We start from the raw sequence: 17,490 nt of genomic DNA, 5'->3' as shown, positions 1-17,490 counted from the left end.
ACCCGCCCCACCTCCCACCTGGGTGTCTATATATAGGTTGTATTCATAAGTTTGAACTCATCATCCAACAAAGAAAACAAAGAGATCCAGAGAGATGAGTGAAATAGCTTCTGCAACAGTGTTGAAACCACTGACTGGGCATCATGATCAAGCATCTGAACAGAAGAAAAACATCTGTGCGTTTCAGATGCCACTTCACTACCCAAGGTTCCAACAACATGATTATGAAAAGATGTCTGAATGGAAGCTTGATTGCCTTCTTAAAGAGTATGGACTCCCACTTAATATTGGAGATCTGAACCAAAAGAGGAAGTTTGCCATGGGAGCCTTTCTTTGGACTTGAATTCCATCTTTCATCAACTTTCTGAAATGGTTTCTTTCGGTTTAATCTTTCGGTTTAATCTTTCGGTGTGTCGGAAATCTCGTATAACGGTGTTAATTTGTCTTGTTGTCGGTAAAGTGTCATGGGTCGTTATTGTGGTCTACTGTGTGTTTTTTTTTCCTGTAACTGTGGATGTTTAAGCCAGCTGCTGTAGCTGTAGCTGTAACGGTAACTGTGGGTGGCCTACGTAGCAACAACGGAAAACACTTGGATTTTTATATGTACTGATATGTAAATACGAAAAATATTTAAGTACTTGGGTAACCGGTTGGAGACTAATTTTAGATTAAAAAAATCCATGTCACTAGCTACGTCAGCAAATAATACTGAGTTGGATACCACATCACTCGCCACATGAGCATGATAACCGGTTAATGCTTCAACCGGTTACCAGAGTACTTAAATGTTTAAAACTTTGCATGTTAGGTACCAAAATGGAAGTTTTAAAAGTATGTTACCCAAAATATGAATCAAGTTAAAGTACCAATGGGTATCCAAATAACCTAAAAATCCGACAATAAAAAACCGAAAACCGAAAAAACCGAGTATTCACGGGTCGGTTTCGTTTTTGAATTTTAGGTACCCACGGGTATCCAAATCCAACCGGATATGATGTATATATAATATTTAATATTTATATGTAACCGAAGTTAAATGAGTAAAATATTTTACTTTTTGGTGTCAAGAATTACGGTGGATGATTAAATTTGATGGTATAAAGTTGTGAAAGAGTCAACATTAACTGAAAAAATGGATGTTTTTAAGCAATTAGGGGCCCTTTACTAAATACGTATTCGGTAAGTGTGGATCGGGTAACTTTCCTCACCTGATGCACATGACAAGAGCTGAAAATCTTACCCGATAAGAGCGATGATAGGGATAAAGAGTCTTACCCGGTAAGTAATGGTGATGACTCTTAACCGGGTAAGCGTTTACCGGGTATATTGTTGCATACGATACCGTTTTAATATACTACAATCTTATCTGGTAAAATAGATTATAGTGTTGACTCCTACTGGTAAGCTCTTACCGGGTAAGTATTTGGGTAAACGGCCCCTTATTTTTAATTTGTCGCTTTGATTAGTTTATTTAGTTGTTTTGTAATTATTTTAAATGTTATATTCCGGTACCATTTTTCATATTGCAAAAGATATTTTTTTTTTAAATTCGGTAACCGTGAGCGAACCGCGGGTAACCACCTTATTCAATTCGGTTTGATCCGCGGTTCGATTTTGGTTCGGATATCCCAGTATCTGCCTCATGTGGTTCGGTTCACATTTCCCTACTAACTAAACGAAACTATGAACACCCACACTAATCAGGTCGTAAATCCACAGACCGAGATAATTAGATCGAACGAAGGTTTATGTCTAAATCAACCCAACCTGATAATGCCGAACAAAAATACATTTATAAGAAATTTCCTACTTTTCTACTTATTTATTTCAATAAATGTATGTAAGTTTTGTTTTTGAACATAGACAACATGAATAAGCCAAAGATTAAGACATTGGTCTGTTTGTTTTTTCAAAATTACCTCTTCATACTTCTGAAGTCTGATTTGTTCAGACGTTTTGGTATTAAAAGCGTTTGTTTTATTTTTAAAATAAGAGCTTAAAAGCTCTAAATATCCTCTGAAATTTGAAGTAGTAAATGTATCACTTAATACATCCTAATTCTAATCCGCTATCTATCACATGGTTCATATTTTGGGGGTTGGAAGAGATTCGTTAGCAAAAATTATTTATCTTTTATAGTTTTGTAAAAAAAACTGTTAATCTTTTATATTTTTTGTACTAGTTTGACCGATTCAAATTTCAGAAGTTAAAACAAACAATCTTATTAATCCAGATTTCAGACTTCAGGACCATCTCTCATAAATCAGAAGTGAAATCAGACTTCAGCACATCTTGAAAAACAAACATCACCCTAATGTTTAAATCGATAAAGTTCAAGACCGTTATTTAGCATGTTAAATGTGAGATTTTAAACAGGACCCTCAAAATTTTAGGGCCCAAATTTATATATGTTTAGGGTCTCATTATGACTCCTAAAGCTTACTACTTGACCTCACCATCACGCCATTCGGAACATCGGTCACATTAAGCATACTTTCTATTAGAGGTGCTCATGGGTTGGGTTGATCGGGTTGAAGACATTTGAACAACCCAACCCAATTCTTGCGGTTTGAAAAATCTTAACCCAACCCACTTTTTGCGGTTTGAAAAATCTTAACCCAACCCAACCCAAACCAAAGTGCAAGCCAACCCAACCCAAACCGTACGGGTTGATCTGGTTGATACTTTGGTATATTAAAATATTCTTCTAACATTGAATATGTTATTTCTTTACTCATAATTTTTTATTCATCATCAACCATCGAATACAACTCATCCATACTTCTTACATGTATCACATTCAATTAATTTTCTCAATTTACATATATATGTTTCACAGTTACTAAACATATACACGAATGAATTATATATATAGAGATGGAGAATAGACTGAAAATATGTATATATGAAGAGCGTACGTGACAGTGTAATTGTCTAATGTATATATTAATATAAACTCAACAATCATATTAAATCCAAGAAATAAAATGATATCAGGTTCATCGGGTTAGGTTGGGTTCAAATAATAGTAACTCAATATCAACCCAATATACTTACGGTTTGAAAATTTTAAAACTCGATTAGACATCGGGTTGCTTCGGGTTGAGTTATTTAACGTTGAGTTGGGTTGGTCGGGTTTTTGAGCACCCCTACTTTCTATCGAGCAAGATGGGTATTTTTGGAAATGCTATAAAAGTTAAGCATATATCTCAAAGAACGTAAACATGGAGCATATTTATGCAATTTAGAGCAACATCAGTAATAGTTTTCCAAATTCCCCCAAAATAATTAAACCAAATCAATTGTTAATCTTGCGTTTAACTGTTTAAAACCATGATTAGAGTATTAATTAACAAACCAAAAACAAGAACCAAGATCCCACTTTTTGATCTCTCTCTCTCTCTCTCGATCTACCTCTGGCGGTGTGCACCTCACCTGAACCTAGATCGTCGGAGATTATTCTCCGAGAGACGTCGCCGGAGATAAACAAAACGCCATAAATGTCGACATCAAAGGTTTCATTCGGTTTACTTTCAGCCTTTGTTCTCATTTTCGCCATCACATTGCCTACCGCTGTTCATGGCCAGCCTTTCGCTCCAGCTCCTGCTCCTGCTCCTACCAGCGACGGTCAGTTCAGACTCTTATTTTTTTTTTTTTACATCTTCTGTTTGAATCACGCAAAATGCTGATAGATTTTGTGATTTCATCTGTGCTTCATTGATTTGATTAGTAATGCCTCAATCCAACTTGATTGGGGAAAACTGAAACGAATTAGGTTTTGGTCGTGGTTATTGAATGTTCACTGATAATCGAGTGTTTATGTATCTGCTAGTTCTAAATCCTCTATTCCCTTCCAAAAAGGTTGATTATACGGTGATTTAGGGACCACATTGATGATTGATTGAATGTTTTGATTCAGAGATTGGAGAAATTTAGGGATTTTGTTTGGATCTTATACATGTTCTGTAATTATGATGAAATGTACCATCATTATCGTGATTTTGGGGGACAATTTCATTCAATCCTTTTTATTCTGATTTGATTTAATGAGATAACCATGTTTGACTTCGAACAACCTTCATACAAAGCTTACCAACCTTCGATCCTTTAAGCGAACTTATTTAAACATTGATCCTATTTGGCACGAACACCGTATGAACTTTGTTATCGATAAACTCGGATTAATTAGACACTGTAAAGCACCAAAATGTATGTTTGTTAGTAGCTTAAGGAGCTTGATGAGACTTGCAGCTTATTCGGGCAGCTATACATGACTGATTGATAGTGGCTTAATGATATTGAAAGTGGCTTATTCAGTAAGCTTCTAGGGATAGCTTTATGCAGAAATACAATTTTTTTCAAAAATTTCCCCTCCTAATTAAAAAACTCTCTTTCCATCTATGAAGAACTCCTCCCAAACAAAAACCTTTCCAATATATACAAACAACTTTATCCATAGAAAACTTAATGGAAAACCAACCAAACAACCCCTTAGAGTACTGTATTGGATGCTTGAAGGACGTTGTTGGATTCCCATATCGACCAGATACTAACCATCAAACCAATATATATGTAGGAACCCTCAGGGTTCTTTTGGATAGTAATACATAAGAATATGTGGAATTCTCATCAAATTACTCTCCAAACAAGCCTTGAGAAGAGAAGGGAAGTTCCAATATATATTAGAGAAAGGTCCAAGGACTCTAACATGCCCCCTCCAACAAAGGCTAGACGGGCAAATATGTCCTAGAGTGTCAAATCCTGGAACCCAAATGTCTGAGTCAGTCTCCTGTCTCCCACCGGTAGACCTTGGCTCTGATGTCATGTGAGAATATGTGGAATCCTCTCCAACCAAGCCATTGAGGAGAGAATGGAAGACCTTAGCTCTGATATCATGTGAGAATAAATGGAATCCTATCAAATTACTCTCCAAACGAGCCCTTGAGGAGATAGTGGAGGTTCCAACATATAGTGAAGTAGAGAGTCCAAGTTTAGCCAATATTGGACTCTTAACAAAATCTAATGGGATTCCACATATTCTAGTAGATACAACCATGTCCCTGAATCGTTGATGGCATACACGAGTGGTAAACTTTAGATTTCTTGAAACAAAAGGTTAAAGATAAATAACCCTCGGTATCTAAAGCATTCTTGCAATTTGCATCGACAATGTACAATCTAATTGGGAATTCTTTTTCTTGGACGAATTCTTGGTTTTCGATTTATCTGGATACATCCTAGACCAACCGTACTAGATATTGTCCGCTTTGTCTACACTCCTGGACTCACCGTTTTAAAACGTGTTTGCTAGAGGAGTTATCTAGTCCCTTATAAGACAACCTTAGTTCCATCCCCAATCGGTGTGGGATCTCATAATCCACCCCCTCCTCTGGAACCCAGCATCCTCGGTGGCACACCAGTCCGGTTCCCTGCTCCTATACCATCTGTAACATCTCAGGCTAACTGTACCAGATATTATCCACGTAGTCCACACATCTGGACTCATGGTTTTAAAAATGTGTCTGGTATAAGTTCTTTATAAGAAAATGTTAGTGCCCCTCCCCAACCGATGTGGGATCTTACACTGGTTTTGCTTGTTTCACTTTGTCTGTACATATATTTTGGGATTCACCTAAGTTTTGACCCAAAGATATCATATGCTTTCAGGAACATCAATTGACCAGGGGATAGCATATTTGCTGATGCTGCTGGCTTTGGTGCTCACATACATCATCCATACCCTGGATACCCCTGTTGACCTCAGTTGACTCAACATTTCATTTGCAGCTATAAGGGTATTATGGTAATAATCTAATTGTTTTATTGTATGTTAGTAATGAATTATGAGATTGGTGTTAACTAGTTGTTATTGACTGCCTGCTGCATTTTGTTTGAAACTGGTTGCTTGGTTTCTAGTCTTTCTTTATACTTTCTTTGTCCCAAAACAGATGCCCGCAATGAAAATGACACATAGTTTTAGGAATGTCTAATTATTACACTTTTTGATAAACTAAATGACGCTTTTGCCCTTAATAATAGAGAGAAAATTTTCTCCATCTCATAGTTAAGGATAGAATGGGAAAGTGGACATTTATTCTGGGACGGAGGGAGTTATTTTTTGCATATCTTATCTTGTAAAATCAGTTTACTTGAATGGAAATCTTTGCAATTTTCACAAAATGGATTCTCGGCGCCGAATTGATTTGGGTCTTTGTGTTGAAAATGGTAGTTAGCAAGGACTTGCCCTTGACGGAAACTTGGAAAAACTGTGAAATCGTAGCAACATTTGTGGTTAGATTCTATTCGGAGATGTATCGACATTTGAACATAATGCTTAGATTCATATAAGTTTGATTGTTTCGTTATCTTTTGTTTACAAAATCCATCCATGTGAACTCGAGGCAAATATTAGCGGACATTACCCAACCAGCGATACATGTGTTACTGATAGAGTTCAATTTTTCTAGAGGTCAACAGTTCAAGCCTCAAGATGAGAAGTGGGTGAGTGTCTTGCATTATGTAATTCAAAGAACGTCGTGGGTGAAAATTGAGGGCTTTTGTTTACCGGCTTAATGAGCTTAACGAGACTCACAGCTTATTCGGTAAGCTATACATGATTCTTTGGTAATGACTTAATGATATAGAAATTATTTATTTAGTAAACTTCCAGGGAAAGCTTTATGTTGAAAGCCAAGTTTTTTCCAAACCTATCCCTCCGAATTGGAAAACATGCTCATTTCCTCTATAAAAAAAACCCTCTCAAATAAAAGCATTTCCAATCTATACAGACGAATTAATCCATGAAAAACCAACCAAACGATGAGACTTCTTACATAAATATTGGGCTTAGTTAGAGACAGCCTAATTTGTACTCAATAGGCCCAATGGGGTTTGATTGAAACCATGTTGGCTAGAATCAGAAAATGTATAAAGGAATATATATTTTTATAGTAGTATATATATATATATATATATATATATATATATATATATATATGGTATATTTCAAATGTAACCATATCCATTTGTACAACTAATGCAACCTAATTAATTGAGATATTTATAAAAATGATGAGAGTTCATTTATTATGATTTTAATATTTATGAAAGATGACTAAAGTTCATTAATTATGATCAATACTATATATATATATATATATATATATATATAAGCTATTACGGTTTTCAGTTTTTTTTAGTGTTTCTCATATGAACTGAGCCTAAGTAGTATTTTTTTTTTTCACTTTGCAGTGTAAAATCAACATGAAGAGAAACTTTTTGCCTCATTAAGTCTATTACAATCATTAGAAGATATTAACGACTGCATAACATTTTTAATAATGTCGTTATTGCGTGAGGGTATTTTAGGGATTTAAACTGATTACATGTATAAACCAATGTATATTAGTATAACACATTCATATTATTACATCATCTTTCTCCATACCATTCGTAAGCAGATCCTTAGTGTTTTGACATTAATACCCCTCCCTCAAGGCCACACTTTTTCTTGAGATATTATTATTATGGGTCCATACATATATATATATATATATATATATGTATGTGTGTGTGTGTATGTATAATTTAAATGGTCCATTGTTGTCTGGTAAAGGAGAATATATCTGTATGAAAAACCAAAAACAAAGATTTTTCATTTAACCCCATCACTCTCGTTTGAGTAGGGACAAAAAGATTTTCTTTGCTCCTTTTTTTTATTTGCATCATATAAATAGAGACCGACAGATAATACTAATATATGTATGGGAAAATTGCATGAAAAATTAACGTACTTTTAAAACTTACATTATGGTACCTAAGATGTAAGGTTTTAAACATTTAAATACCAGAGTAACCGGTTGAAGCATTAACCTATTATTATACTGATGTGACGAGTGATGGGATGATATTGGATTGAATAGCAAATAATACTGAGTTGGATACCACATCACTCGTCACATTAGCATGGTAACCAGTTAATGCTTCAACCAGTTACCCGGATACTTAAATGTTTAAAACTTTAACAATTGCAGACCTTGTTGTCACAATTGTAGACCTAGGTTGAATATGATTTTTTGTCTTTTAACTAGATCCATAAGTGTGTGAGGCACCACTTGCGAGGACAATGATATTTGGGTAAATCAGGAGAGTAATGACTAATGATATTTCGATCAATTTCCCTTTATAATATAAGTAAAAATGTAAATATTTTGTTAAATTGAAAGATCTAAAGGGGGTTGGAACCAAATCTTTATAGGGGTGCACCCACACCTACCATGAGCAAGTGTAACTGTGGAAGTACCATAAATATGCAAGTTGCAGTGCATTGTGTGGTTGTACCGTACAAACCACAAAAAAAAAGTAGGCGGTGTGTCTGTCTGCCAACATCTGAAACCACAAGTGAAGATGCGCAGGGGGCTGGACCCGCACCCGTGGTTGGCTGAGCTGGTTCTTGGGGGGCTGACCTCCTTCTGCTGGGGTGGGGACCATCCTCTAGCCCTTCCCAATGCCCCCCCCCCCCCTCTTTACAAAAACACACACAACACCTTCCACTATGTGTTATATCTTTAAATTATTTCCTCGTATAAAAAATGTTTTAAAGTTTAAAAATATGTAAAGATGATCCTATAAAGGGTCGGTTACCAAAAACTTATCTGGTGATGGTTTACCGGGTCATTTACCTTACAAATGAGTATGGTAATGATCGAGAATCTTACTTGGTAAGAACGATGGCAAGGACCGAAAGTCTTATCATTGTCGTCGTTCTTACCCGGTAAGTAAGGGTGATGGATTTTACCCGGTTATTGCTTAGTGAATAAATCGTTGCAAATGATGTTGGTTTGATGGAGTAGAATCTTACCCGGTAAGGTAAGTGAGAGTGTTGACTTTTACAGATAAATATTTAGGTAAATGACCCCGAAATGTTTCAAATTTTTTGAACAAAAAAATACATAAACTTACATAAACTTACATAAACCGAACAAAATGGTCATTTTGACCCTAAAATTACTTGTAACTTACTATTGATGGGAAGAGCGACTTTAAAGTAGGGAAATGTTTAGAAACCTCCGTAGACTTTCATATTTTGAGCAATTAAGTAGTAGACTTTCTTTTAAACAGATAAATATTTGTACTTGCTGAAATTTCAGACCACCTATGCGTTGGTGAAAAACCCTTGGATCGGATCAGAGTAAACAACAATATCGAATAAGCTCGCGTCTTGACTTGAATCGGACAAAATGGTTCTTTCGACCCTAAGCGACTTTTTTTACTAATCTATTGATAAATCGAGAGAGGAAATATATATTTCTTTTGTTTCGTAAGTGTAACGGGAAATGGACTAAAATAGCAATTTCTCCATCCCCATTCACTTTTTAGCCATGTTTTCAAGCTAAGGGGCTGTTTACCCGACGTTTACTCGGGTAAGCGAACACCAAGTCACATTACCTTACCGGATAAATATGGTAAGGACCAATAATCTTACCTGGTAAGAGCGAGAGAAGGACCAAGAGTCTTACCCGGTAAGTGAGGGGGACAACTCTTACCATGGTAAAAGTTTACCGGGTAAATTGTTGCATACGATACCGTTTTTGTGGACAAAAATCTTACCCGATAAATAAATGATAATGTTAAATTTTATCAATAAACATTTACGGGATAAGTATTTGATAAACGACCCTTAATTCTCAAACTAACCATTCTTTTACGAAATTTTCCAAAAGTTCTGGCAGGGAGTAAAATAGTCAATCTCTCCATTAACCTTTTTTTTTTCCCCAAAAGCTACGTTCATGGACAGCATCAAAATGGTCATTATTCACATGGATTTCAATCAAAGCACCATAAATAAGACATATTTTGTTGTAAAAATATAAAAATTGTATGAAAAAGTAATGTACTTTAACTTAATTTCTATTTTTGGTAACATACTTTCAAAACTTTCATTTTAGTATTTTAAGATGTAATGTTTTAAACATTTAAATATCCGGGTAACTTGTTAAAGCATTAATGGTTATCATAATGACGCAGGGACGGACCCATAATTTTTTTCAAATGATGGCACCATTTGACTATAAGAAAAAAAAAATATAGGGAAAAATTTTCAAACAGTGATGTCATTTGACTATAAGACACAAATATACAGAATTTTTTTTCCAAATGGTGATACCATTTAAGAAATGACACTAACATGATTCGAACTTGAGTCGGGGGTGGAATAAAAGCCTTGCAAACCAACTCTATCAAATAAAACTTGTTCGCATTGTAATTTCAAAATACATACGGTGGCATACAACAAATTAAATACGGTTGTACATTTTACGAACCTAAATTTTTTTACCCTTCGACGAAGGAATAATGTGGCACGTGCCACAGTATGCCCTATAATACGTCCGTCCATGTGCCGATGTGACGAGTGATTTGGTATGCAACTCAGTATTATTTGCTGACGTGATTAGTGACATGAATTTTTTTAATCTAAAATTAGTCTTCAACCAGTTACCCGGGTACTTAAATATTTAAAACTTTACATCTTGAGCACCAAAATGAAAGTTTTAAAAATACGTTAACCAAAATAAGAATGAAGTTAAAGTAGATTACTTTTTCATGTAATGTAATTTATTTTAATAATGAAGGTAAATAAATCTTATTGTAATTTTGGTTGAGGAAGGCATGGAAAGCATTTAAAACGTTGATGAATCAGATTTGTCATAGAGAATAAATTAGAGTGTGATTTTGATTTGATAGAAAATAGTTAAAAGAGTACTACTTATGACCTATCTTGACTGGATGGGAAATAACAAAGTCTATTATTTGTAACAAGTTTCATCCGTTTATTGTTTTGCACATTTTCAATGTCATTTCTATTTTACTTTTTTATAATAGTAAATATATATATATATATATATATATATATATGGTATATTTCTTTTACAACCTTGTGCATTTGTACAACCTTTGCAATCTAATTAATTAAGATATTTATAGAAATGATTGGAGTTCATTTATTATGATTTGAATATTTATGGAATATGAATAGAGTTTATTAATTATGATTAATACTTTATATTAGGAAACAATTAATTGATCAAAAATTGAATGGTTGAGATGAAGGTTGTATAGGGTGTAGGAATGACAAAGGGTGTAGAATAACATCCCTCTCTCTCTCTCTCTCTATATATATATAATTTATATTTAAACCTTTTTATAGAAGACAAAAAAGTGAAAGAGGATGAAAGTGACACTTTAGAGTTATTGTGAAAGATTTTGGTCCAATTAGGGTGGTGAGGTACACTGCAACACCCATTCCATTACCAAATAGAAAGAACTTTCATTTATAGTGCATATTTGTAAATAAAATAAACTTGAGGGTCTAATTTGACTAAAATTAAAAGTATGTGGGTCAATCTTGCCATTTATAAACTCTCTCGGATTTGTCGAAGCAAATATGAAGTGGTGTTTAGAAAGGAAGGAGGGTATTCTTGGAATAAAAATGCATTTCTTTTTTTATTTCATTAAAAATAGTTTTATTGGATATGCAGTATTTTCTTCTTCTTTTTCCCTTTATCTTAGATAAGAGTTTCGTACAGTTGTTGCAGCAAACTTTTTACGAATCCCAGAATTTTCCAAAATAGCATAGTTGTTGGAGATGTTCTAAGACAGCTCATGTTCGTTTTTTCCATCCAGTTCTCTTAAGTCCTATCCAGTCAGATCTATATATCAAATACACCATTGAAAAACTAAATATGTTAATCAGATCTATAATCAGGCAGTCGTATACATTATTACTGATTTAGTTATACTGATGTGATTGTATCTTTACCCTCCAAAGTTAATTTTGTTGCAAAATGTTTTTTTAGATATAACTATTCTGATTTTAAGAAGGGCAAATTGTATTAGAAAGTAATGTACTTTAACTTGATTCTTATTTTGGGTAACGTACTTTCAAAACTTCCATTTTGGTATCTAAGATGTAAAATTTTAAATATTTAAGTATCCGAGTAACCAGTTGAAGACTAATTTTAGATTAAAAATTAATTAATTTTAGATTAAAGAATCCATGTCATTAACCACATCAGCAATAATATTAAGTTGGATATCACATCATTCGCCACATCAGCAAGATAACCGGTAAATGCTTCTATCGGTTACCCGAATACTTAAATGTTTAAAACTTTACATCTAGGTACCAAAATAGAAGTTTTGAAAGTACGTTACCCAATATAAGAATCAAATTATATTACGTTACTTTTTCATGCAATTTGCCATTTTCAGAAATCATATATTTAGCTTTCGTCCGCTTCCTCAAGGATAGTTAATGCTTGACAGAATATGTATTTATCATAGTCTATATCTGCTTATTTAAGAAAATTCAAATGTAATATTTTAACAGATTTAGGCTATATCTATACTGATTTCTACATATGTAAAAATACATATCGGACAGTGTAATCAAATAAACATATCAGTATTTATTTACAATCTAAATATACATTATCATATTTTTAGATCTTACTTCCATTCATTTTAAACATATATGAATGGTACATATTTGAAAGGGAAAATTGCAACAAAATGGAACCAACTTTCACCTAATTTTTATTTTGGGGAACCAACTTTCAAAATCGTTATTTTGGGGAACCAACTTACACCTGATTCCTATTTTGGGGAACCAACTTGCATCTGATTTCTATTTTGGGGAACCAACTTTCAAAATCGTCATTTTATGTAACCAACTTGCACCTGATTCTTATTTTGGGGAACCAACTTGCAAAATAATTATAGAAAATTAACTAAAATCCGTTTTTTCCAAAAATTAATACAATAAAATTTATTTTTTATTTCAAATCTCGTTTTTTTAATTCAGATATCAAATTGAACATTTAGAAAAAAATCCAAATTATCACAATAAAAATTGCTTTTTACTAATGCAAAAAAATTAATTTAATAAAAAAAACTAATTGATGCAATTGGTTAGATATAAACATCTTGAATGTGATATTTAATATTTATTTTATTGCATCAATTAATTTTTTCTATTAAATTGATTTTTTTTGCTTTAGTAAAAAACAATTTTTATTGTGGCAATTTGAATTTTTTTTAAATGATCAATTTGATATCTGAATTAAAAAAATGAGATTTGAAATGAAAAATAGATTTTATTGTATTAACTTTTGAAAAAACGAATTTTAGTTATTTTTCTATAATTATTTTGCAAGTTGGTTCCCCAAAATAGGAATCAGTTGCAAGTTGGTTCTCCAAAATGACGATTTTGAAAGTTGGTTCCCCAAAATAAGAATCAAGTGCAAGTTGGTTCCCCAAAATGACGATTTTGAAAGTTGATTTCCCAAAATAGGAATTAGGTAAAAGTTGCTTCCATTTTGGTGCAATTTTCCCTATTTGAAACATGTACACAAAAGAATACTAATTTGATCCTTTTTTCAAGTGTAAGATTGTAATAAATGAAAGTTCAGGGGGTCATTATAGAAATTGAAACATATTCATAGCATGGTGAATAAAAATTGAATACTTGTGACAAAAGTGTAATAAATAGAAAGAGTAGGGTCTATTATGTTATTAAGTTATTTGGACTTTATCAGATACGACGTCGTCAGCACGACGAAATGAAGCAATAAAGAACAGCTGGCTGGCTGGCTACAATGGACCACAAATTTTTGCGGCTGGCTTGGCGTCTATGGCTAAGCTATTTCTTGAAGCATGAAACATGATCCGATCGAAAATTATGATTTATACAACGACTATATTTGGTTTTTCGTTATTTTAAAATTTTAATTGATTTTCTATTTTTAAATAAATACATAAAACGTTCGTATAGATTCTACTTCAGATCCCATTTTACGTGAAGTATATTGGAGGTTTGTTTGACAGATGCTAAATAGTTTTGGTGCAAAATGATTAAATGATCAGAATAATTAAGAGACACTCATGATATAATGCAAAATAAAATATAACTGTTTGGTAATTATTTTCAATGAAATTAGGGTGTTAATTAAGGGAGACTCAAGATACAAAATCATTCAGTGGGTTTTAGAGTCATTAAGAAACAGACTTTTTTTTGCTGAACAAGATTCACCTCTTAACGATTTAAAGATTGCCTCTTAATGGAACTACTAAGAGGTAAACAAACAACCAGTGGTCAGAACGATTAAGAGACTTTCATGATATAATGTAAAATAAAATATAATTATTTGGTAATTATTTACAATAAAATTAGGGCGTTGAATGGTTAAGGAGACTCACAATACAAAATCATTCAGAAGTTTTAGAGCCATTAAGAGACAGACTTTTTTTTGTCAAACAAGATTCATCTTTTAACGATTCAGATGTTGTCTCTTTATGAAACCATTAAGAGGTAAACAAACAACATCTGAGTTGTTGTCGTTTGTTTTTAATCAATCTTGATTGATTTTGAGTTGAAATTGAAAGCTGAAGTTTGATATGATACCAACACGTTTAAGTGTACGAGTGAATGCAAAGTGCTCGGTTTGATTCAATTGTCATGAAACAGAAAAACTAAAATTCTCATTAGACTGACTTTTTTAATAAACCAAACTGCATAATCAAAAATTTGTACATATAGCTTATTTTCCATAAATCATAAGCTGATTTTTTTTTAATGGACAAATTACATGAAAAAGTAACGTACTTTAACTTGATTTCTATTTGGTAACGTACTTTCAAAACTTTAATTTTGGTACCTAAGATGTAAAATTTTAAACATTTAAGCACTCAAGTAACCGGTTGAAGACTAATTTTTAGATTAAAAAAATCCATGTCACTAACCATGTCAGCAAATAATACTGAGTTGGATACTACATCACTCGCCACATTAACATGATAACCGTTTAATGTTTTAATCGGTTACCCATATACTTAAATATTTAAAACTTTACATACGCATTCAAAATAAAAATTTTAAAAGTACGTTATCTAAAATATAAATCAAGTTAAAGTAAAATTTAATGTTTTTCGGTATTCAACATTCAAGAAAATAAAATAAAAACTAAAATAAACATTTGACTAATCAATTATGGATGCCATCTAATTTTGACTTTTTTAAATCTTATCGACAAAATAAAGACGATGATCATTGACCCAATAAATGAAATTTTCTTTCATATTTTTGTCGGATTTTTTACATACAATACTGATAATATGTATATTTTTTTAAAGTATATAACATAATTTATATACGATAAATGCAACAAATAAATTCACATACTCTCTTCATTATTAGTGAGGTTTAAACCTCTGACTTCATAAGAGGAAAGAAGCTCATATACCACTAAGCCAAAAACCATTTGGTTACTAATAATATTTTTGTTAATTATTATGTATATTTTAATCAGATAAAATCATTTTTTTATTGATCTGGATATCCAACCCGTTATGCGAGCCGACTAACCCCAGGACGACCATCTGTTTTGCAAATAACCCGGAGTCACCGCATTTGAACCTCTATGGCCACAAGAGGATTTTTATTCCTCATTGGATTTAAATTTGGGACCTACATGTACTTTTGATCTTTGGAGTCAAGCTCAAACCAATCAGGCACCACCCTTGTGGTTATAAACTTATTTTTTATTAATAATTAATATAATTTACAACAAAAATGTAGCAAATTTGAGAAAGAGTAACATATTTTATTGATATATGAAAGGGACCATTAATTGAGGGTTGAATAAAAACATATGTCTCCATTCCTTGATGATGTTTTCATGCTCCCTAAAACCCACTTCACATAATTGTCCCCATTCTTCCTTCATACTCTTCCCATTTCTTAAACCATACATACATACATACATACATACATACATACATACATACATACATACATACATACATACATACATACATACATACATACATACATACATANCATACATACATACATACATACATACATACATACATACATACATACATACATACATACATACATACATACATACATACATACATACATACATACATACACACATACATATATACATACACACATACATACATACATACATACACACATACATACATACATACATAACTGGTTCTTAAACTTCATTTATTGTTGTTAAATATTTGAAAGTCTGTATTTGTTCACAGTTTTGTTCATTTGACCTAACATGTGCTTATCAAGTCTGTTTAAACGAGAAGGAAATATGTTTTTTTTTGTCATTTTCTTTAATTTATGACTTTTTATTTGTTATTTAGTTATATTATATGACACTTTTATCTCTCGTTTTAAAAAAAATCCCTGAAAAACCCTCACCTCGTCTCTCTTTGTCGGAACCCTCACCTCCCTTTTTTTTTTGTAGGAAAACCCTGATCTCTCACATTTCTTTGTCGGAAAACCCTCACCTCTACAAACTATAAGATTGATTGATCGCGCCACCACCTGCACCACCCTTTATCCTCTCAACGATCGATCTCCTGCTACAGTCGATCAATCACGACCACTTGCACCACCCTTCTCTCGTCGATCGATCGCCACCCCGTGCACTACCTTCCCCTCTAATGGTTTGCAAGTGTTTTCTTAAAGATGTGGGGATCCTAGTTCCTATCTGCGGGGTGGTAGGTCTTCTAGGTTCATCAGGGGAGACGAGAACAACAATTTATTCTGTTCATGTCAAAAACAAAACCTAGATTTGTTATTAGGGTTTTTATTTAGATTTAAATTTTTTGTATCATATTTTTTTGGATGAATTTGTTGTTGATGATATTAATTTACTTGTGGATTAAGAAGAATAAAATTCAAATGAGGGAGACAGAGAAAGAAACAAACAGGGTTTTGTTTATTTAAATATCCAAATAAAGGAAAATGACGCAAGGACAGATTCGTCTTCAATTTTAATGGATGTCTGACAGGAAAAATGGTCAAAATTATAAGGAAAAAAATGCAACCGGTAAGTGTTTTACGTAATAAATGTAGTTTAAAGATCGATTCTATAAAAACGCACAAGGACCAAATTCATAATTTATTTTATATATACACACACATACGTAGCTAAGTATAATGCAATATAACACGATATATCTCGTTTGAAAATCGTAGACTTTAACACTTAGTTATAATTTTGTGTTGTTTTGTATTTTGTTAGACAGCGAGAGAGATTTCAGTAATTATCAGCTATGTGGTATAATTATGACTTATCATTTATATTGCATCTGAATGCATTTATCAATTGTTTATTAGTGTAACTTTATATTGGGTTCACGTGAGAACAAGAGTTTTTCGTGTGACCCGTAGGATCAATTTATGTTCATTGATCAACTTTATAAGCTAATGATCGAATGGTTTAAAGTTGGACGATATCAATTTTGTGATTATTGAGAAGTCTCGAGGCAATTTTGTGATTATAAATGTTCAGATTGTAATTCTAATCCAAGGATTGAGAATTAGTCTTACGGGTCTCAAAAAAAACTTTTGGTCTCATTTGATCCCAAGTATATATATATATATATATATATATATAT

At 32.7% G+C, this 17,490-nt stretch overlaps 2 protein-coding genes across 2 annotated transcripts; both read left to right on the top strand.

Annotated features, from left to right (window-relative positions):
* Window positions 1-65: 65 nt before the first annotated feature.
* Window positions 66-378, top strand: LOC112499643. The gene has a single exon (XM_025102955.1). The coding sequence runs from the start codon at window positions 95-97 to the stop codon at window positions 341-343; it is 249 nt and encodes an 82-aa protein (XP_024958723.1). The 5' UTR covers window positions 66-94; the 3' UTR covers window positions 344-378.
* A 3,005-nt stretch (window positions 379-3,383) lies between these two features.
* Window positions 3,384-5,919, top strand: LOC112499627 (arabinogalactan protein 41-like). The gene is made up of 2 exons (XM_025102936.1): window positions 3,384-3,627; window positions 5,668-5,919. The coding sequence occupies exons 1-2, from the start codon at window positions 3,501-3,503 to the stop codon at window positions 5,766-5,768; spliced, it is 228 nt and encodes a 75-aa protein (XP_024958704.1). The 5' UTR covers window positions 3,384-3,500; the 3' UTR covers window positions 5,769-5,919.
* The last annotated feature ends 11,571 nt before the right edge of the window (window positions 5,920-17,490 follow it).

Source organism: Cynara cardunculus (assembly GCF_001531365.2).
Source record: "Cynara cardunculus var. scolymus isolate 2C chromosome LG 16, CcrdV1, whole genome shotgun sequence".
NCBI lineage: Eukaryota > Viridiplantae > Streptophyta > Magnoliopsida > Asterales > Asteraceae > Cynara > Cynara cardunculus.
The sequence above is the reverse complement of the archived record's forward strand: the minus strand, read 5'-3'. Positions and strand labels throughout refer to the sequence as shown.

Excerpts from the sequence above, each read along its gene's own strand:
- LOC112499643 (XM_025102955.1), top strand. The coding sequence starts at position 95 with ATGAGTGAAATAGCTTCTGCAACAGTGTTGAAACCACTGACTGGGCAT.
- LOC112499627 (XM_025102936.1), top strand. The coding sequence starts at position 3,501 with ATGTCGACATCAAAGGTTTCATTCGGTTTACTTTCAGCCTTTGTTCTC. Across the intron at positions 3,628-5,667 it reads TCCTGCTCCTACCAGCGACG|GAACATCAATTGACCAGGGG; the intron begins GTCAGTTCAGAC and ends ATATGCTTTCAG.